Consider the following 22,873-nt stretch of genomic DNA (forward strand, 5'->3'; position numbering starts at 1 on the left):
AACTTTTCTCTACCAGATACCCTACTACATGTGGTTTCCTACCAGCTGGCCTCCCTTGATTCCGCTCCTGCTCAAATAGACCTCGGCTGATAATCACTTTTCGGTGAGCAAACCTGGGTCAGAAATAACGGAAACGAGGGTTTGGGACAGGCTACAGGTCACCGCAGGGCTGGGCGGACGGACAGGAATTCTCCCTTCGTGACCAAGTAGGGCAAAGTTGGCGCTAGGGTGAAGCAGCAGCGGGCCGAGGGGTCTCCGGCGGAAGGCGTCACGGCCACCTGCCCTGCGCCACACGCCCGGGACGGGGCGGAAAGGCCGGAGAGGCCACGTCCTTCCCGACTGGCAGCGAGCACGCGCGACAGTCCACGGCCGTAACTCCCCACGAGGAGGCGTCTTCACCCCAAACTTCAGTTCCGCATGGCGACTGGCCGTTAGCCACATCATCTCCTGTGTCCGGCGTTCTCTATTCAGCCACGCCATCCCTTTGGAGGGCGGAACTACTGAGTCAGGGGTCATGGTTTTCAGGGAAATGTCGTAGTCGGATTGACAGGAAGGCGGGCAGTAGGCGGGACTTCCGGGCCGCTGTTCCGTCAGCTGCCTTTCCCGGGCGTCTCCCCGCAACCTCTTCAACTTCCCTCGTCCGTGACGCGGCGCCCGGGAGAAAGCTGCCGGGACACGGGCCCGCGGAGCGTGAGCCGCAGGTGAGGATCCGGTGTGTGCATCTCCTCGCGGCTGTCTCTGAGAGGACACGCTGTGTGGCTAGGACCGCCAGGAGACTGACTGAAGACTGGGTCAGTGACAGCGAGGGGAGTGCGAAGCGGGGTTACGAGGCTGCTGTGACCCTGGGCAGTGACAGCGAGGGGACTGTGACCGAGAGGTAGCTGCTTGCGAGGAGTGTGCGACCCAGGAGCGGTGAATGCGAAGGGACTCTGACCTCGGAGAGCACGAGGCGGAGGCTGCGAGAGGACTATGACCGGGAAAGTCTGAGACAGTGCCCCGGAGGAGACTCCGGGTGGAGGCATAGTGACTGTGCAGGGAATCCGATCTAAGGGAACCTGAAGCAGCGGCCGGGGGCGGGGAGGGGGGCGGATCTTTGACTCGGGAGCAGTAACTTTGAGGGGCTGACTTGGACAACAGTGTGGGCTCGGTGCCCGGACATGGTACTGCAGGGTTGTGTTGGGCACAGGGTGTGGTTGAGCGGTCATGACTGAGCAGGAGGTGTGTAGTATAAAGAACGCGAGTCTGGGTGGCACTTATCAGACCTGAGTTTAACTTTATGGACAAACGTCTTGTGGCTGGAAAGCTTACCTCAAAGCCCAGCTCCAGTTTTTTTTCTTTCTTTCTTTCTTTCTTTTTAAAAGATTTTATTTATTTACTTGATAGTGTCATTGGAAGAGGGAGCACAAGAGGGAGAAGGAGCATCAAGGTTCCTGCTAAGCAGGGAACCTGACTTGGGGCTCGATCCGAGGACCCCGGGATCATGACCTGAGCCGAACGCAGACTCATAAGGCCTGAGACATCCAGGCATCCTATCAGCTCCAGGGTCGTCTTTAGTGAATGGGAAGTTAGGACTAATGTTTACTAGACTAGGGGTTCCATGCTATTATTGAGTTATGAAATCCATTTAGTGGATAGCACCTGAATTTCTTTTAATGAAATATAATAGAAATTTTCAGTGTGTTCACATAGTATTTTTTCATGAAACTTGTTTCAGTTATGTATGTGATGGTGATGTAAAATTGAATTCATATATCCTAAAATGTATGAAATGTAGTAAAAATGTTTAAACTCAGTTTATTTCTGAGTTTTCTTTCAGGTCTAAAATGCCATGATTCTTTGTTTAGGGGACTGTTTAGAAGTTCAAAGACTGGCCCTACCACTGGGGCAGGGGTGAAGGGGGATAGGCTCCATCAGATTGACTTAATTGGAGAAGGCTTCCCAAATATAATTGAGGTGACTGGTTATGACTGAAGATTGAAACTCAAGATCTCAGTTGTAGAACCAGAACTTAACATATTGAAATAGGGACAGTGATATTTATAGAAGCAATGAGGATATAGGTGTTTGTGATAGGAAAAACTGCTAGGAATAGACATTGAGAAAGGGGAAGCTTTGAGGAGGGTAGGAACAAGACTTAAGAAGGGAACTGAAGATAGAGACAGAGAACATTCTGCCAATACGGACTTCAGGGTTCTTTTCAATCTTTATATTTAGTGATTCTGTAAGCACCATGAATTGCTGGTAAAAAGATATTAGTTGAGAATGGAATTGGTGCAATAATCAGTAGTAAGCAGATGGTGACCATAATGTGGAAGAAAGGATGATGCTAGGAAAGTCAACAGTGGTGACTAGAATACCATATGGGAGAGGCTTTGGTGTATTTAGCTGTCCAGCTCCATGATTTATGTACTAGAGGCCAACACTGGCAAACTAGGAATAATACCATGCTGTGAGTAAATTCAGATGATGTTTTAGCTGGTGGTTTTATCCCCTACTGATCCCCATTCCTGAGGGCTGTTAGCAATGCAGATGAAATGAACTAAAGTGAGTTTCACTATCTCCTCTCTACAAACTTTTGTAGAAGGTGCTACTGATTGTACACCCAGTGATTTTTTTTTAAACAATATTTAATAGAAGAAGTTTGAGGGGCGCCTGGGTGGCTCAGTGGGTTAAAGCCTCTGTCTTCGGCTCAGGTCATGATCCCAGAGTCCTGGGATCGAGCCCCACATCGGGCTCTCTGCTCAGCAGGGAGTCTGCTTCCCACCCCCCCACCCCCACCTCTCTGCCTACTTGTGATCTGTCAAATAAATAAATAAAATATTTTTTAAAAAATCGAAGTTTGAGGTAATTTTAGCCTATCTGATGCTGCAGTTATCTGATAACATAATAGGGACCCTCACCTCCTACACACATATACTTTGTGATAGAGGAAGGTAGTTCAGAAAGTTTCTTGAATGGTATGGTATTGAGTTGTGAATGATGGGGGAGAGGCTTTGTTTAGTCAAAAAATGGCTAGTTACACCTTTTTCTAAAACATTAGATGTTTACTTGGCTTATACTTATACATAACTGAAAGGAACTACTCAAGAATTTCTGTAACAGAATACGATTGACCCTTGAGCAACACATGTTTGAGCTGCATGGGTTCACATACACGTGAATTTTTTTTCTGATAAATACAATATATACTATAAATGTATTTTTTCTTTCCTAAGATTTTCTTTTTCTTTTTTTTTTTCAAGAGAGAAAAAGGGGAGGGGCAGAAGGAGAGAAAGAATCTTAAACAGGCTCCACACTTAGCTTGGAGCTGAAACGGGACTTCATCTTACAATCCTGAGAACATGACCTGAGCCAAAATCAAGATTCAGATGCTTAATTGATTTTCATAAAAAAAAAAAAAAGATTTTGTTTATTGATTTATTTGAGAGAGTGAGAGATCACAGGCAAGAGGAGGAGAAGAGGAAGAAGCAGACTCCTTGCTGAGGAGGGAGCCCAATGTGGGGCTTGATCTTAGGACCCAGGGACCATGACCTGAGCCAAAGGCAAACACTTAACCGATGGAGCCACCCAGGCCCCTCAGCCCCCTTATGATTTTCTTAATAACATTTTCTTTTTTTTAGTTTCCTTGTATTCCTTGTCAGAATATGGTAAATAATATGTATAATATACAAAATATGTTAATCAACCATCAGTGTTATTGGTAAGTCTTCCAGTCAGCAGTAGGCTTCTTTTGAAGGGTCAAAAGTTATAAGCAGATTTTCAAGTGTGTGTGTTGGGGAACAGTGCCCCTAACCTCTGTGTTGTTCAAAGGTCAGTTGTATATGCTTCAAGATAACTGACTTAGAAGACATTTAGGCTTGGAGACTGCATCACTGCCTCTGGGGTCCTTTGTGTTTGTTGAATGAAAGGATTCTTTTGACCTACACTGCTTTGCAAATTCCCTTCAAAAACCAGTGTAATGGCCTGATTGATAAAGAATGAACTTTATTCCTTTCTTAGCCTACGATTTTTCTTCCCATAAATAGGTGAGGTTTTGTTTTTCTTGAGGTCCCTGTCTTTGGATATGTGATCCCTTAGGGTGAATAATCTAGTCAGAGTCTTAGATTTAGAAATCCCAGGTTACTTATCTGATGTTAACACTAACTCACTCTGTGACTAAGGGAAGAACTGTTTGCTTTCTCTTGTTTTAGCTTTTCTGACTATGGCAGTGGTAACTATTTTTCTGCTTAAACAGTTTTTAATCATCAGAAACATAGGCATCCTCACCAAATTTTGTATATAGTCTCATGGAGTTTGTAAACCACCTGACCCCATTCATGATTCCCCTATGGAGCTGTCTGACCTATAGGTTAGACATGATTCTCTGAGGGAGCTAAATAACTTTTCCATGTTATAAATGCTGATAAAAATTGATTTAAAAATATTTATAGAAAAAGCAAGCATAATAATTTGCTATTGTTATTAATGTTGAGTAATGACAAAATAGTAATAATTATAATTTTCTTATGCTTTACTTTTCATGTGTTTGCATAACTGATCTGAAGTCAGATCTTTTGGATTTTCTACCGTTAGAGAGCTCCCTCTTCTATAATTCAGACAAGAAATTCAGGGAATATACACATTTTTACGTACTCTATTTTGCAGTATGTGCCATAGCTCCACTTCAAGAAGAAAAAAAAAAAGAACTGTGAGTCTCTAAAAAATATTTGTCACTATGTTTGTTTACATACATTACTTCATTAATATAAATAATTTAATTGCTTGTATTTTACTATTTGCAAACCAAATTAGTAGGTAGATATATACCTGGACTTTTTTGGTTTTTGTTTTGTCTTTTTTTCCCTTTCTTTTGATAACTCTATTGTTAAAAGTTACATTAGTTTGAAGCTTTCTTTATTTGTCCTAGAATGACTGCCAATGAGCGAGGGATCCCCTGGGTCTGCCAGGCTGTTATATCACACTCACAACTATTTGCAAACCAATTTTGAAGTGAAGGCCGGTAAAAAAAAATAGTGACATATGGTCTTTGCTCTATGCTAAAGAACAAAATGGGTGTGTGGCACTTAACAGAAAATAGGTTTTTTGTTTTGTTTTTTAAGTAGATTTTCTTATTTTAATTTAAAGGAAATTATCCTAGGTGTGATTATCTTTGTTTATTTTTTGGCCCTAGAGTAGAAATCTTAATCTTTTTTTGTGCCAAGGACCCCTTTGGCAATATGGTGGAACCTTGTGGATTCCCTTTTGGAATAATATTATTATCCCAAGCAAATAATTAAATACATAAAACAAAAAGGAAACTATGTTGAAATAAAGTTACCAAAATGCTTTTGAAATGTGTGATATGAGAGACTCCTGGGTGGCTCAGTCATTTGAGTATCTAACTCTTGATCTCAGGATTGTGAGTTCAAGCCCCAAGTTGTGCTCCGTGCTCAGTGTGAGGCCTACTTAAAAATATATATATATATAAAAAATGTGTAATATAATACTATATATGATTTTTATTAACATCATAAATAATGTTTATTATTAATGGATCTTATAGCCATAATAATTTAAAAATGATCATATGTTTAAATAGTGTTTCAAGATATTTTTAATAAGTGTGATGTTATCTGAAAGGATCTAAGATTTCTATTATTGACAATCTATTACTGTTGTACCATATGTTCATAATTGAAGGAAATTGTGAATTTGCCAGAGGTTAGTAAAAATGAAGATATAATTTTTTTTTGTCCAAATTCCAGACTTCCCTGAATCTGTCATAGACCCTGTCTTAGATATACAAATTCCATAACCCACTCTAGGAAAAGCAGAATCTAAACACAGTGTTTACTCACTGAATTTTGTAGTGGAATAGTGGGAGAGCAAAATTATTCAACCATAAAAATTAGTACAAGTGTCCCTTGTGGTTTTTAGGATAGTCTCTTTCCTGAAATATTCTGTTGTGTGGTGAGGCCCAAATACAACCTTTATTTTGTTCTATGGTGAACCGAGGGTCTGGCACAGTGTAAGTGCCCACTCAGTGTCTGTTGAATAAAGGTTTCTCTGGAGAAATTAGAGGGAAGAGATCAAGTTCAAAACTAAGATCTTAGATGTGGCAATTTAGTAGCCTCAAATATTGAGGCATAACATTGAGCTCTGGTTTAAAACTAGTCTGTTAATGTGGTTATATTGTGGTCTTTACCTTATCATTTAGAATTTCCCAAATCAGGCATACTTATGACTTATTCTATATAGTGTGGTAATATATACAGATTAGTGACGTAAACTGCAGTAGTCCTATATCAGAAAGTTACAGTATAATTTCTTGAAATCATATTCCTCTCACTGACTTCTACTTTACTGTTTGCATAATCTAGGTAGGATTTGCTATCTAATTAATGATAAAACTGGTTCTTTCTTCATTTAGTATAAGAGATGGCAACTTTCTTGGCAAACTTGGCAAACTTTTTTTCAAAAGGACCAGATAGTAAATATTGGATAGTAAATATTGAACTTTACAAGTCATACAGTGTCTGTTGCCAACTACTCAGCTGTGCAGTTATAGCACAAAAGCAGCCATTGACAGTACATCAGTGAATGAGCATAGTTGTGTTCCAGTAAAACTTTAATTTCAAAAGCAGTCAGTGGGCCAATTTTGGCCTGTGAGGTCTGCTGGTTCTTGAACCCAGTCCCTCCTCTCCACTGTGGGTTAAATATATCTTCCCTCCAGCTTCAAAGGTCTTTGCACAGGGATGACATGACTGCATTCTTCTCTTTGGAAAGGCCTGAGTATATAGCAGATTACATGATTAATGCCAAGAGTATTAGATGCACTTTGACCTAGAAGTTCACAGAGCTTGCCTCTTTTTTTTTTTTTTTTTATATATAATGTATTATTAGCCCCACAGAACTTGCCTCTTAAGAGCACCACTTTATTAAGCTCTACAGTGGTGGAAACAGGTAAAGATCCCAAGTATAAAGTATGCTTGCTCACTCAGCTTTGGAACTGGACATTGGTATGCCAATAGGAAGTTCCTGAGCGTATGGTTTTACTGAGGAAGACAATGTCCCAGAGACGGGAGAAGCAGGAATATAATGCAAAGGAAAAATTCATGTCTCCTCTTTTTGCAGATATTTCCCTGTAGTACTCTGTCAAATTTGAATTCAGTTTTTGAAACTTGAAGAATGTATGTGCTTGCAGTTTGCTATTACTTAATTTGTTGCATAGGTTAGGAAGCATCTTGTCACCCTGAGATGCTTACTAGATCTCTTAGTAATAAGGAAGTAGAATAGAAGGGGTGGGGGTGGGAGTCCTTAAAACTACAGTTACAGGAGATTGTCATCTTTAAAACACAAGTGTATGCATACCAGTACCCAGATTTTGTCTCCGTTAGGACACATAGATTGGAAAAATACTTTACTAGGTTTATCCTCAGTTATCTTCTCACTGCCACCCTTCCCACCTCACACACATTTTCACTTCGCTGTACTTTCTTAGTAGCAAAATTGATGCATCCAAGCAGGCATTTATCGAAGCATTGAAGAACAAGGCAAGCAGTGTGTTCTGGGAGGTGAGTCAGCAGAAATGGAGCCAGATTTTGTGAATCTGAGTAAAAATCACAGGCACAGATACGACATTCTGTATTTTGAAAGCAATTTAAAGACCCTAATTTGCTTAATAGGCATGGTGGTGGTCTGGTGGTAGTGGCTATTATGTCTATATTTAGATTTGTGCATTAGTGGGGATTTTGACTAAAGATAGGTTACTAGGGACTGTAAAGGTACCAATGTTAGATCAGGCCTTACACATGCTATCAGCTCCCTTTAGCTCTCTTTTGTTATAATTTCATTTTACAAAGAAACTTTTTTGTAGGATAAACTGCTAAGGAAATAGGAAGCCTTGGCACACCCTAATGAGTTGAAGACAGAGGCTCTGTATCCTGTCTCCAACTACTTTCATTCTGACTTATCCTAGCTTAATTAATACGGATGCTATGGCTGGAAGCCAGGATCCACCTATAGAGTATTAGGTAATTCTCCACTCCCCATCCCCATTCTGATCTTACACTATATTGGTTATGAAGAGGTACCGTCTTTTTCCAACCTTATCACCTTCTGGACAGCCTGTTATGTTAAGGCAGCCATGATTGTGTTTGTTTTTTTTTCCTTGCTTGAATGTAGATGTTTAAAGCTACCCCCTTTCCCAGGGAAACCACTATACTTTTACTTAATGGTGTTGGTTGATTACAGAGGTATAGTTATGATAAACGGAGAGTTTGGGAAGTATTTTTCCTCATTGTTGGAGGAACAGGGCAGTTGTGAATGTTGTAAAGGTGATGTGGTTTTAGGAATAGCAAAGTTTCAGTATAACGAACTAAAAGCCAACATGTATTTACTATTCTGAGTATGCTCTCATCCTCCCACATACCTTTTCTCAGTGGCAAACGTGGTATGTCAGGCATCTTTTGTAACTTGTGGGGAACTGGTCATTTTTTCCAGTAAGGCACCAAAGTTAAATTATTCTATATGCTTTCATGGTGTGTAAGTTAGTAGATATGAGGAAACATGGGGTTGGTCTAAGAGAGGTCCAGTGGGGCGCCTGGGTGGCTCAGTGGGTTAAAGCCTCTGCCTTCGGCTCAGGTCACGATCCCAGGGTCCTGGGATAGAGCCCTGCATCGGGCTTTCTGCTCAGCAGGGAGCCTGCTTTCCGCCCCCCAACCCCTTTCTGTCTCTCTGCCTACTTGTGATCTCTGTCAAATGAATAAAACCTAAAAAAAAAAAAAAAAGAGAGAGAGTCAGTGAAAAATGGTCTCTTTGGTGATCTGTAGAGTCAAAGTTTAAAAAATAATAGTAGTTTTAGAGGAAAAAAGGCATGAGAGTTAATCTTATTATGATTTCAAAATTCTTTTAGAGTTATTATTGAAAAATGTGATCTTGGTGTTCTCCATTTCCTTAGAAAGTGGATAAGATACAGAAGTGTTTTACATTAAATACCAAATGTATTCGGTATATTTGTTTCAAATCCATGGGATCTTAAGACCTGAGTTTCAGTCTAATGTGTAATGTTCAGTTTAAAGTGTAATGTAAAATACAGTGTAATATACAAAAGTCATCTTTAGAAAATAGAAGAACTGTATCTAAGCAGATAAGGAATGGTGTAACCAGATAAGGAAAAACACTTTTAACCAGGTGGGAGCTTTGTTGTGCCATCTTTGATACACTTATAAACTGACAAGAGCTTGACTCCTTTCCATCAAAAGAAAACAGTAATTTATAAGTGCTTTTCAAAATTTCAAAAGTGGTTTTCTATACTTAGTATATTTATTCAAATAGTAATTGAGTATGCCTACTATGTGCCAGAGCTCGTTGCTAAATACTAAATGCACCAACTGTGATTTTTGTGGTTAAGTGATGAGAAACCCAGTTTAACTAATTTAAGCAAAAAGGGGAATGAATGTATTGGTTGGCACAGTTAGACAAGGATCTAAATTCTCCCCATAATCTGCTTGCTTTCTGTGTGTCAGTGCTTTCAAAAAAGTCTCTCCTCCTGGTGGTAGGATCGCCACTAGATTGTCACAGGATGCTTCCCAAAGCCATGTCTCTCTAGGTTCAGGTCCCCAAGGAGAGGTGATAATCTTCATCCAAGCATTTCCATCTGGTGAGTTCTGAAAAGTACTCTGATTCAACTGACTTAGGTCACCTATTACTGTCCATTTTCTCTCCCTTCTCCAATCTGTGGCCAGGGGAAGGTGATATGCTGATTGGTTAAAGTTTCATACATGTGATCTGATGAGATTTGAGGTTGAAGCTTACCAAATAGACCAAATGAAAGTGAGCCCATAAATAAAAATGGGCTCTTTTCAGAGCAGGAGGATTGAACAGTGGGAAGACAAACAACAAATATCTGCTACATAAGGGAATTTATAGTGTAATTTCTCATTTGATCCTTAGCATGATTTAGAAATTAAGTATATTTTATTAGAGCCTTCCCTAATCACATAGATAAACTCTTACCTAGAGTTAAGGTACTGGAAGAGCTAGAATTAAATCTCAGTTTATATGATATGATTCGTAGTCTAGTGTCCTTTCTGCTCTTCTACTCTGGCCCAAACCAAAATAAGTCTCCCAGAGTTCTTGAGTATTTTGCTGTTGATAGGCCCAGTGAGAAGGTGAAAATTAAATTCCTGACAGTGTAATACATGGTTCTGATTAAATTCTTGTATGACCATTTTATATACTAGGCAGCATAGTGGTGCTGTTAAGTCCACAGACCCTAGAATCAAAATGCCTAGGTTCAAATACTGTTTTTTGCCCTGTCCTAGGTGACCTTGGTCATTTAACTTAGCGGTGCCTCAATTTCCTCATCTTCAAAATAGGGATAATATTATTAACCTATAGGATTTTGTGAGGACTAAGTTATTTAACATATGCAAAGGTTAAAACTTCCTGGCATGTAGGAAGTGTGCTAAATAAATGTTAGCTATAATTATTATCATCACTATTATCATAATCTTTGGTATTGTGATAGAGAAATGTGGGTTTTGTGATAATGCAATAAAACAGATTTACATCTGATTGAATGCTAATCATTAAGATATTTAAATATATTCTCTATTCTGGGTTGTTGGTTTTTTTCCCCCGTAAGACTTTATTTGAGAGAGAAGGAGTGTGTGAGATCGAGTGCGAGCAGGGCGGAGGAATCTAGTGGTAGGTCATGTTGGTGTATGGTGACATACCCTGGTTAGTATTTTCAGCAGTTACCTGGATGGAGATGGATTATAGACTTCATAAAATTATGGTAAATAGCAAATATTATAGATGGCATTCAAGATTTGAAATTATTTTAACAGATTGGAATAAGCAAAAAGATGAACCAAGATAGACTTTAACAGGATAATGACCAACAAAATGAATAAGTATCTTTCTATACAACTCTGCTTGAATGTCCTGGTGTGCCAAAGTGAAATGCCTCTTGAGGTGACCCAGTCCTGTTTCGCATAACTCTTATTCCTAAAAAGGTTTTTATTAAGTTCAGTTAACATTTATAACTCTTCCTCTACCATCCAGTGATCCATTTTTTGTTGTTTGAATGTTTGCTTTATCCAACATGACAGGCATTCAAATATTTAGAGATAGTTACCAGGTATCTTCTTGTAATAGTATGGTATTACTTCGTATTATATGTTGTAGTGGTTAGGAGTTTGTAGTCTGCAGCCAAGTTGACTGAATTTGATTCCCAGCTTCACTACTTAATAGCTGTGTAGCCTTATCATCTGTGCCTCAGTTTTAATGATCAATTGCCATCTCTGTCAGGACACGACACCATGAAAGGTAGAAGGCTCCCTGCTTAGTGGTGAGTCAGCTTCTCCCTCTGCCCTTCCCCTAACCCCCTCTCTCTCTTTCTTAAATATATAAATAAAATCTTTTTGAGGGGTGCCTGGTTGGCTCAGTGGGTTAAGCCTCTGCCTTCGGCTCGGGTCATGATCTCAGTGTCCTGGGATGGAGCCCCACATCGGGCTCTCTGCTCAGCAGGGAGCCTGCTTCCCTCTGCCTACTTGTGATCTTTGTCGAATAAAGAAAGAAAAATCTTTAAAAAAAAAATCTTTTTTTTAAAGTATACTTTTCATAATAGTAATCCTAGGGGGGAAACTTGACAAACTCTTTTTGGATATAGGGGATACACACGAAGGCAAACTTTAAGGCAGATGATGACAACTACTACTACTAAATAATATAGCAGCTAATGCTTACAAGTACTTACTTTGTGCCCGGCACTGAACTAAGGCTTACATGGATCACTCCATTTGAATCTCATATATTGGATGATGCAACTCTGGCAATTAAGGAATTTGTCCAAGTTCTTATGGCTGGTAGGTAGTAGAGAAGGGATTCATACTTGGGTAATCTGATTTTAGGGCCTGAACTCTTAACATCATTACGCTATGCTGATGGAGTGAGGTTAAAATTTCTGTATTTCTTAAAATAGAGCATGGATAAAAAATACTGAGAAACACTGCCTTAGACATTTGATTAAGGGTGCTTATATAAGGCAGATGGAGAGATTTTGTTATATGTACTCAATTGAAATACAGGTAAAATATACTAGTATTACTGTTATTTACCAAAGGGCTTTATAACATGTTTATAACAACAGTAACCACTGTAACCACAGTAACCACTTGATCCCTTCCATGTTTGTGAATTTTACTTTAGCTTTAATAAGCTAATCATACAAATCCTTTCTCTTGAGTCCTCATTGTGATATTTTATATTTTTTGTATGACTTTTTAATCTAGTGAAATAGAATGGGTATCACAAGGTCCAATTACCCCAGTACCAATTTGGTTTAAATATATTTAAACCACACTGGCAGTATTTTAACTCTTAGAAGGCGAGCCTTTGCTTCTTTATAGTATGATAATATCCATCATGTGTTTGTCTAGTTAAGTTGAATCATATGACAAGATGGTTCAGTACTGGGGCACCTGGGTGGCTCAGTGGGTTAAAGCCTCTGCCTTCAGCTCAGGTCATGGTCTCAGGGTCCTGGGATCAAGCTCCACATCGGGCTCTCTGCTCAGCCAGGAGCCTGCTTCCTCCTCTCTCTCTCTCTGCCTGCCTCTCTGCCTCCTTGTGATCTCTCTGTCAAATAAATAAATAAAATATTAAAAAAAAAAAGATGGTTCAGTACTTTAAGAAGTAAGCAGTTAGAAAGCAAAGCAAATCTCATGTTAAGTATATTTTGCCACAGTATAAAAAACAAACAGACAAAAAAACAAAGCAAAGTTGAAGTCGGGGAGGGAGGGATGGATTCTAATGTGGTATGAGGAAACTTGAGGGTGGTAGTAATGTTGGTTATCTTAATTTTGATGATTCACAGATGTATAGATATGTTAAAACTCATTAAATCATGTACTTTAAATACAGTTTATTGTCTCAATTATACTTCAGTAAAGCTATAAAAATATTAATGGACATATACCTTTCCACTCTCCCACCCCTGACAAAGTGCAAAGACTTCTGAAGAAATTCATATAAACATGTCTTTGGATGTGTTAAGTATTTTTCTATTACACATTAAGGAATTTTAACTTGAAGTTATAGAAAATAATTGTTGAAATCCAATATAACATTTATTTATTTATTTATGGTACCCTTAAAACTGTTTTGTATCATGGATGGAAAGTACAGGTGCTTTTACAATGACACCTATTTGTAATGTCAGAAGAGGGAGGAACAGAGATGAAAGATTTCTTTTATTTTAAGATTTTATTTATTTATTTATTTGACTGAGAGAACACAAATAAGCAGAGTGTCCGGTAGAGGGAGAAGAAGAAAGTGGCTCACCACCAAGCAGAGAGCCCAACACAGGGCTTGATCCCAGGACCCCAGGATCACGACCTGAGCTGAAGGCAGATACCCAACCAACTGAACCACCCAGGTGTCTTGAGATTAATGAAATCTTTATTGCTTAAGTTGAAAGTTTACAAGAAAATCCTAGCAAAACTATCCAATAGGAAAGATCTACACATCTGTACAGCTGACAAATTGGGCTGACTCTGAATGAGACCAATAGCCACATCAGTTCTTTTCAGTTGGTCCTGAGACCTTGTTTACCTTTAAGTACTGTGACCTTTTCTTCTACTGTGCAGTTAGGACTTAAGTCTGCAAGAACTTAAGGGACCCATGCTATAGAGAGAATGTTCTTGACAGAAGTAGCAGTATTGATGAGACAGCTTCTTTTTTAAAAATCTTGGACTTCCGGGAGACAGAAGAATATAGTGGTAGCGACTTTGGAATTAGACAAGTCTGGATTTAAATCCTGGCTCTCTCTTCCCACGCCTAGCTTTGTGATCTCTTGGATAGGTTACTTAGCTTCCCTGTTCCTTAATTTTCTCATTTGTAGGTTGGGGCTAATAGTATCTGTATCTCATGTCATATAGGTTAAATGAGAGTAATGCATAAAGTACCTAGCATAGTGCCTGGCACATAGTAAGTATTCAAAAAAAGAGAGCCATTATTATGACTGTTGCTGTTATGTTTTAGTAATCTAAACTAGATTAGATTACTAAAACATATACATCTTGGAATATTTGTATCATTGATACTAATTCAAAAAGTTAGGAAAGAGAAGGAATCAATTTCTAGAGAACCTGAAAGACAGTCTTATATGAGACTTATATGAGTGGAAAATTGTTATAGAACATTTAAAAAAAATTTTTAAAGATTTTATCTGTCAGAGAAGTGCATGCACAAGCAGGGGGGAGCAGCAGACAGAAGGAGAAGCAGGCTCCCTACTGAGCAAGGAGTCTGATGTGGACTCGATCCCAGGACCCTGGGATCATGACCTGAGCCGAAGGCAGACGCTTAAGTGACTGAGCCACCTAGGTGTCCCTGTTAAAAAATGTTTTAAAAATTGAACTTTTTATTTGAAAAAATGTAAAGTCTATAGAAAAGTTATAAGAATATTAAAATTAACTCCTTTATGCCCCATCTAGTTTCATAGATTGGTAACATTTTGGCCTATTTGCTTTAATTTTTTTTAATTAAAAAAATGTTTATTTATTTGAGAGTGCACCAGTCGGGGTAGGGACAGAGGGAGAGAATCTTCAAGCAAATCCCCTATTGAGCGTGGAGCCTAAGATTGGGGCTCAATCCCAAGGCCTGTGAAATCATGGCCTGAGCTGGAATCAAGAGTTGGATGCTTATCTGAGAGCCACCCAGGCGTCCCTACTTTACCATTGATTTTTTAAAATGTAAGGTAGTATACACAATTTTCTTCTTTCTTCTCCCCCTCCTTCTCATCCTCTTCTTTCGTCTGCTGCTGCTGGTTCTGCTTCTGTTTCTTCTGCTTCTCCTGCTTCTGCTGCTGCTGCATCTTCTGCTTCTCCTCCTTTTTCTTTTGCTGCTTCTGCTTCTTGTGCTTCTCCTTCTTTTTCTTCTGCTTCTACTTCTGCTTTTCCTCCTCCTTTCTCTTCCGCTTCTGCTTCTCCTTTTTTTTATTCTTCTGCTGTTTCTTTTGCTTCTTCTCCTCCTCCTTCTTCTGCTTCTCTTCTTTTTTTCTTCTTCTGCTGCTTCTGCTTCTTCTTTTGCTTCTGCTTCTCCTTGTCCTGCTTCTGCTTCTTCTTTTGCTGCTGCTTCTGCTGCTGCTTCTGCTGTTTCTTCTGATTCTGCTGCTTCTACTACTACTTCTGCTTCTACTACTACTTCTTCTTATCCTGCTTCTGCTACTTCTTCTGCTTCTGCTGAGGGTTAGTTGCAGAAATCATGACCCTTTTCCCCCAGGTACTTCAGCTTTTTCTCCTAAAAACAAGGAAAGTCTATTACATAACACAGTGTAATTATCAACTGTATTTTAACATTGATGTGTATTATGATTTGTTACACAGTCCGTATTCAAATTTTATTGATCATCTTTTTTTTTTTAAAAGATTTATTTATTTATTTGACAGACAGAGATCACAAGTAGGCAGAGAGGCAGGCAGAGTGAGAGGGGACAAGCAGGCTTGCCGCTGAGCAGAGAGCCCGATGCGGGGCTTGATCCCGGGACCCTGGGATCATGACCTGAACCGAAGGCAGAGGCTTAACCCACTGAGCCACCCAGGCGCCCCTACTGATCATCTTTTTTTTTTTTTTTTTAAATCATTTATTTATTTATTTATTTATTTATTTTCTTTATTATTTTATTATTATTATTATTATTGTTATTTATTGTTATTTATTTTTATTTTTTATTTATTTATTTTTATTTTATTATTTTTTAAATTTTTAATTTTTTTATAAACATGTATTTTTATCCCAAGGGGTACAGGTCTGTGAATCGCCAGGTTTACACACTTCACAGCACTCACCAAAGCACATACCCTCCCCAATGTCCATAATGATCGTCTTAATAACTATCCTTTATAACAATTTCTCCCCCAATCTAGAAATGAAATTTAGTTGTCTTTTCTTTGGAACAATTCCTCAGCCTTTCATTGTTTTTCATGATTGACATTTTTTGAAGAATAACTGGCCTATTGTTTTACAGAATGTCCTTTGAGGTTTGTTTGCTTGTTCCTCATAAACCCATACAGGGTATGCTTTTTGGGGTAATATGTCCTCAGTGCCTCAAATCAGGAGGCATTATTGGTGATGTTAATTAACTCGGATCACTTAGCAAAGAGATTTTTTCACTCTAAAAGTAACGCTTTTACCTTTGTAATTAATAAGTAATCTATAAGGGTTGCTTAATATACTTGGAGATGTAAGGGCCTACTTAGCCGGAGCAGCCCCACCTTAGTAGAACAGCCATTTTGTTGTATATTCAGTGAACTTAGATTGACCCTGCCCCCCAGAGGAACTCACTTAGAAACAGGTCTGGGAAACTGGTAAAATATGGCCGACCAGCCCCTGATAAAAGGGCCCATATACCAGGACGTGTCAGGTCAGGGAGAGATAACAGAGCCCAGAATGCAAGTATGAGTCAGGCCAGGTGGAGATATCCAGTCAGCAAAGCACACATACTATCTCCCTGACTACCAAAGAATGTGGGCCCCGCCTTTTGGGCGCCAATTCTGACCAAGGTGATAGGCTAGTTCAAATAGCTACTATAGGGTGAATTGTAATTCAGTTGGCCACCCATGTGTGACCTAGCATGACTGTGCAGCTTTCTTTGTGTGTTACGATCTCATTGGCCTCCTGTGTGAGACCAGGCTCAACCACATGGCCTTGGCTTTATAAAAGTTAGTCTGTAAGGCAGGGAGGGGTCACCCTCTCTGTAAGAGGTGGCCCCAGCCCATGGGTTTGGTTCTCGATGCTTGGCGAGAAATAAAGCTTTGCTTGACCTTCACTTTGTATCAGTCTCGTCCTTTTGTCCACAGACCCTTCAGGAGATACTTTGAAACTCTGTAAATATCCTGTTTTTAAACAAACTTTCCCCCAGTGGTTTGAGAATTCCAAGGGGCATTTTTGTATCATTAACATGTGGTTTCTTCGGTTGAGTTGAAGTCATCTTGAGAAAGTAGTTTTTACTTCAAAAAATATGTTAAAGTACCCTATACACAGTAAGTTCCCAGTACTAGTGACTACCTGACCTTCAACTGCCTGACACAAGATTGCTGATTTCATTTCTTATAATGGATTTTATTTGCTTACCCTGAGAAGTTAACAGGTACTTAAACAAAGTCCTATTATATGCAAATTAGAAATGGTCGCTAATTGGACTGATTAGGTGGGGTTTTTTAGTTTAGTTTTTTTTTTTTTTTAAGATTTTATTAATTTATTTGAGAGAGAGAGAGCAAGCACAAGCAGAGGGGCAGAGGGAGCGGGCTCCTCACTGAGCAGGGATCCTGATGACATGGGGCTTGATCCCAGGACCCCGGGATCATGACCTGAGCCAAAGGCAGTTGTTTAACTGGCTGAACCATCTCGGCACTTCTGATTACTTTTTTTAGTAGGCCTCTCAGACCAGTGAGGTGGAAATAGTATAACCTTTGGATATTTTGAAAGAAAAATTAATAATGAAGAAAAGCTCTCATCATCACCAGAAAACTTGTTAAATGTATAGTACCCTTATTCCGTTTTAATTTGGGTTTGTGATGAAAGGAAGTTTCTGGGTGGTGTTCATCTTTCACTTTAGATTGTGACATTTTACGTGTCAGCCTAATACTTAGCCAGCTCTCATGGATGTCACCTTTAGTCTCTAAGAATTAGGTCAGGTTTCCTGTAGATCTTGTCACATTGCCACTTTAGCTGGAGGAAAGAAAGTAAAGCACAATTGCAGTTGTTTAGATGAACATCTTATTCAAGAGAGGTTATTAGAGGCAGTGAGGTGGAGTAGAATGTCCTCATTCTGTCTGGCATTTGTTTTGTTTTTCATCTCTGCTCTAAGGATTTCTACCTTCCATGGTATCATGTCTTGGCAGAGATGGCAATTGAACATTAAAGTTCTTCTATCCCCAATTTCTGGCTGATGCCTAAAATTACATCATCATTAAATTAACTTATTTGTGCAAATTATGATACCCAAGAAAAATGCAGATACCCTTGCAGGGTGTAGGAGAGGTAGCATAAGCCAACATCTAAACATGACACATCATATATTTAGAACTTTTCTGTGGTAGCTAGTTGCTAGATGCTCTCTCTGCTAAGTGAGACACTGGGGGCAAAGAGAAGCTTGGATGGGGTTTTAATAGTTTAATAGTTGGGGACTGAACAAGCTTACAGTGCTGATTCTAAAAGAGGAAAGGAAAATGGGTATTGGAAAAGTAAGAGGAAGGACACTTAAAAGATAAAGTACACTATACAATTTTCATAGCTCTAACCATGTGGAGTGGTCTGTGAAACCTACAGAGCATTTATAATTTTAGAAAAATCCAGCTTTGTTAAGCCAGGAATTGGTGATTGTTGTCTCTTTTTAAAAAAGCTCTTTTTTCCCCCCATCTGCACCAAAAACGTACCTTTCACACTTCCTTGTACTTGTTATGTCTCCAGATGTCCTAGGGATGTTATAAGGGGTGGTGGTAAAAATCTGTATAACTAACTTTCTCCAAGTTATTAGAAATTTTACATTCAGTCAGGATATGGAATTAGCAATTAGTATACAGGCTACATTGGTCAGGGTAATAATTTCCAAGGTCAGGTGATTAATTGTGGCTGTTGTTCCAGAGAGGCATTTCAGTATTTCTACTAGAGGCAAATGTTTATTGAAGCTTTGTTGTTTTTGCCAGATGCATTTGGCTCATGTTGTGAAATGTGTGCTATGGAATTGATCTTTTGCTGAGTGTATCTCTGTTAACATTTCTGAAATACTGGTGACAGACTTTTTCTCTACTTGAATGAGAAAAAAATTCTTTTTCACTTTCTATGACCAGTTAAAAGAAGATGGATGCACAGAGTTCAGCCAAAATGAACACAAGAAAGAGGAGAAAAGAGGTACCTGGACCCAACGGGGCAGCAGAAGAAGATGGAATTTCTTCAAAAATGCCACGCTGTGCAGTTGTAAGGAAAAGATTTCTTTGTTGAACACTTAACCTGGCAGGGGGAGGGTAGAAACTGATAAAAAATTGATGATATCAATATGACAACTCTTCTTAAATTATGGAAAGAATGAATAGTAAGTGTGAATAATATTTTCACAGTTGCTGGAAATGTTATGCTTTCTTTTCAAATTGTAGCTCATTGCTCAGTTGCAAGAACTTTACATTGAAACTGGGAAAAGAATGTTAGGAAAAAAAGAATATTAGAAAAATTTGGAAGTTGTATATATATTTAAGATCAAATTAAAACTAATAGAATAGAGAAATTGGAGCAGCCATCTGATCTTAGTGTCAGCTCATAGTGTTTAGTTTTCTGTCTTTTTTCCTCCACTATCCTTCCTTCACTCTATTACTGGTTATATCTTAGATGAGAGCCTTTTTCTGTTACTGCCTACCTGTGTTCCTTTATCCCTGGGACGTTATCTCATATTTGCTAACTACTGCCAAACCTTTGCTGTTCCAAACTGCTCATCCTGTCTTGGTTTGGTACACTTCTTTAAACTTCCCCCAAAAAACATGTCAAAGACCACATACACAATTGAGGTTATTATTGATATATAATATTATGAAGTTCATGTTTTAAAATTCCGGTGAAAGGATTGTATGTTTCTGTGTTTTCCTTACCTATATTGGCCCTTAGCCATTGATCAAACTGCGGTTTCCACTTTTAGTTCTGGAGCTTCATGTAGTACAAAGGGAAAAATATTTTTACTCTGACACAATTAACATTTGTTCCAAAGCAGTACTCTTATCTTGAGCAGTAAAAGCAACTTGATTCCCCCAATAGGAGATACATGCTTTGGACCTGTTATTGATGATGATATTGATGGTAGGGGCAAGTGTATTAGTTTTCTATTGCTGCTTAACACATTGCCACAAATTTAGTGGCCTAAAACTGTACAGATATATTATCTTATAGTTCTGGAGGTCAGAAGTCTGAAATGGGTTTCAAAGCGCTAAAATCAAAGTGTTGATAGGGCTGGAGGTTCTAAGGGAGAATCTGTATTTTATTGTCTTTTCCATCTTTGAGAGGCTGCCCCCATTACTTTGCTCATGGTGCAAGCCAGCAATCACATTACTCTGATTACTGCTTCTATCATCACATCTCTTCTGATTCTGACTTTTCTGCCTCTCTCATTCACTTACAGAGACCCTTATGATTACATTGAACATACCTGAATAATCCAGAATAATCACCCTGTTTCAAAATCATTTTTTTTTAAAGATTTTATTTATTTGACAGAGAGAGAGATCACAAGTAGGCAGAGCAGCAGACAGAGGGAGAGGAGGAAGCAGGCTCTCTGCTCAGCAGAGAGCAGGGCTCGATTCCAGGACCCTGAGATCATGACCTGAGCTGAAGACAGAGACTTAACCTACTGAGCCACCCAGGCTCCCTCAAAATCATTTAATTTAATCATATCTGCAAAGCCCTTTTGCCATGTAAGGTACAATAGTCACAGGTTCTAGAGAATAACATGTAGACATCTTTGGAGGACACTGTAGCAAGTATACTCAGAAAGTGAATCAGCAGTAAACAAAACAGGCCATTGTTAATTTCTGAATGCTTCTCAGACAATTGAGGTTAAGGAGATGATGGTAAGCACCAGTTTAGCAATCAGTGTTGGAGTAAGGCAAGTAATAACCAAGTAGGCGATAATTGTTGCCAGTCACAATAGCCAAGGATAGAGCAAAGGAAGCCAGTCTTAGTGGAATGGGCTCTTAAACGACTTAAATTTCTTTGGCCTTAGAATTAAGGAATTTCAGTGCTTTAAATTACTTTGCTTCATATATTCATGTCACAAATCAGCTGAGTGACTTCCTACTTATTCCACATTCCTCTCTGGTACACACTGGCTATTTAGCATGCGCTAATGGTCAAAGATCCACTCACCCAACAGGCCGTTCTAAACCTAGTGAGGAGTGTCTGCTAAATAAACTTGTTTGTCATCTCTGTTGTACACTTGCACATTCTATCTCTGACCCCTTTTCAGCTCTGTAGCAAAAGCAAACAAGATTTTTTTTCCTTTTTGGTAGTAACAGTTCTATTGAGATCATATAATCCACCCATTTAAACTGTACAGTTCAGTGGTTTGGGGTATATTTAGAGTAGTGCAACCATCACCACAACAAATTTTAGAATATTTTCATCACTTCCCAAAAGAGTCCCATCCCATTCGCAGTCACTTCCCATTACTTCCTAACTTCCAGCCTCTGGAAATCATTCTTTAGTTCTCTATAGAATTTTCCTATTCTGAACATTACATATAAATGGCATATGTACAATACATAGTATTGTGGCCAGTTTCTTTTCACTGAGAATGTTTTCAAGATTCATTAATGTTGAGCATGTTTTTAAGATTCATTAATGTTGTAGCATGGAAGCATTACCAAGTATTAGTAGCTGGGGTGGTGGGTCAGAATGAATTGGAAAGAAGAGAGAAAATAATTAAGGAGGAAAAATAAAGGCATAATGTTATGGCTAGTTTTGTTTATAAGTATAAGGAATTTACTGATACAGATATTTCTAAAGGTACAATCAAAAAGAATCACAAAAATATTTATGAAGAATAAGACTTTTAGCCTATTTTAATATTTATCATATGTATAAATAAATTACAAATTGGCAACAGGTCTGCTAATGGAGATTTCACAATCTCATAATCAGAACATCTATTTGCCAGTTGTTATGCATTAGAGATGCAAAGATGAAAAGAGGACCTTGCCTTTAAGAAGTTCACAGATGGGGTGCCTGGGTGGCTCGGTAGGTTAAAGCCTCTGCCTTTGGCTCAGGTCATGATTCCAGGGTTCTGGGATTGAGCCCTGCATCGGGTTCTCTGCTCAACAGGGAGTCTGTTTCTCCCTTTTCCTCGCCCTATGTGCGCTCGCGCTCTCTCACTCTCTCGCTCTCTCTCTCAAAGAAAGAAAGAAAGATCTAAAAAAAAAAAAAAAAGCTCACAGACAAATAGGGGAAATAGAAAATAGATAAATAAGGTACTGAATGAGGAGTGCCTGGGTGGCTGGGTGGCTCAGTCAGTTAAGCATCTGACTCTAGATTTCAGCTCAGGTCATGATTATCAGGGTTGTGAGGTTGAGCTCCACACAGGCTTTTTGGTGAGCAGGGAGCCTGCTTAGAATTCTTTCTCCTTTTCCCTCAGCCCCTCCCCTGCTTGCATATTCTCTCTCTTAAAAAAAAAAAAAAAGATACAAAATGGAAGAGCTAAATAGAAGAAAGAAGTACAATGGCTGCCTAGGGGAGCAATAGATAAACTTTGATCTCTAGAGGTGGGGACAGTGGTTTTGGAAAAGCTTCACTGAGAAGATTATTTTTGAGTTGAACTTTGAAGGATAAATAGGAATTCAAGAAACGGACAAGGGGCACCTGGGTGGCTCAGTTGGTTAAGCGTCTGACACTTGATCTCAGCTCAGGTCTTTTCTCATGTTATGAGTTCAAGCTTTATGTTGGGCTCCATGCTGGTCATAGAACCCACTGGGAAAAAAAAAATCAACTCCTGGGGCACCTGGGTGGCTCAGTGGGTTAAGCCTCTGCCTTCAGCTCAGGTCATGATCTCAGGGTCCTGAGATCCAGCCCCACATCGGGCTCTCTGCCCAGCAGGGAGTCTGCTTCCCTTCCTCTCTCTCTGCCTGCCTCCCTGCCTACTTGTGATCTCTATCTGTCAAATAAATAAATAAATCTTTAAAAAAAATAAAGTTTGGGATAAAAATCTGGAATAGATAAGGTAAGCAAGAAGCTGATTATGAAGAATCTTGTGTGCTATGCTTAGGATTTTGAACTTTATCCTGTGGATAATGTGATCAGATTTGTAGGTTAGAAGATCATTCTGATTGATTTGGAAAGGATTAGTTGAAACAGGGAT

General features: G+C 39.1%; 1 protein-coding gene across 2 annotated transcripts in view; it reads left to right on the forward strand.

Annotated features, from left to right (window-relative positions):
• Positions 1–559: 559 nt before the first annotated feature.
• PCYT1A (phosphate cytidylyltransferase 1A, choline) overlaps positions 560–22,873 on the forward strand; it is a 44,310-nt gene continuing 21,996 nt past the window's right edge. The window contains exons 1-2 of one of the 2 annotated variants that reach the window (XM_082700222.1): positions 560–701; positions 18,834–18,960. In XM_082700222.1, coding sequence (XP_082556348.1) covers positions 18,844–18,960 — 117 coding nt within the window. In that variant the 5' untranslated portion in view covers positions 560–701; positions 18,834–18,843. Of the gene's footprint in view, positions 702–728; positions 792–18,833; positions 18,961–22,873 lie in introns of those variants that run through there. The other variant, XM_082700223.1, reaches the window with a different exon arrangement.

This window comes from Mustela nivalis, assembly GCF_964662115.1.
Source record: "Mustela nivalis genome assembly, chromosome: 1".
Lineage (NCBI taxonomy): Eukaryota > Metazoa > Chordata > Mammalia > Carnivora > Mustelidae > Mustela > Mustela nivalis.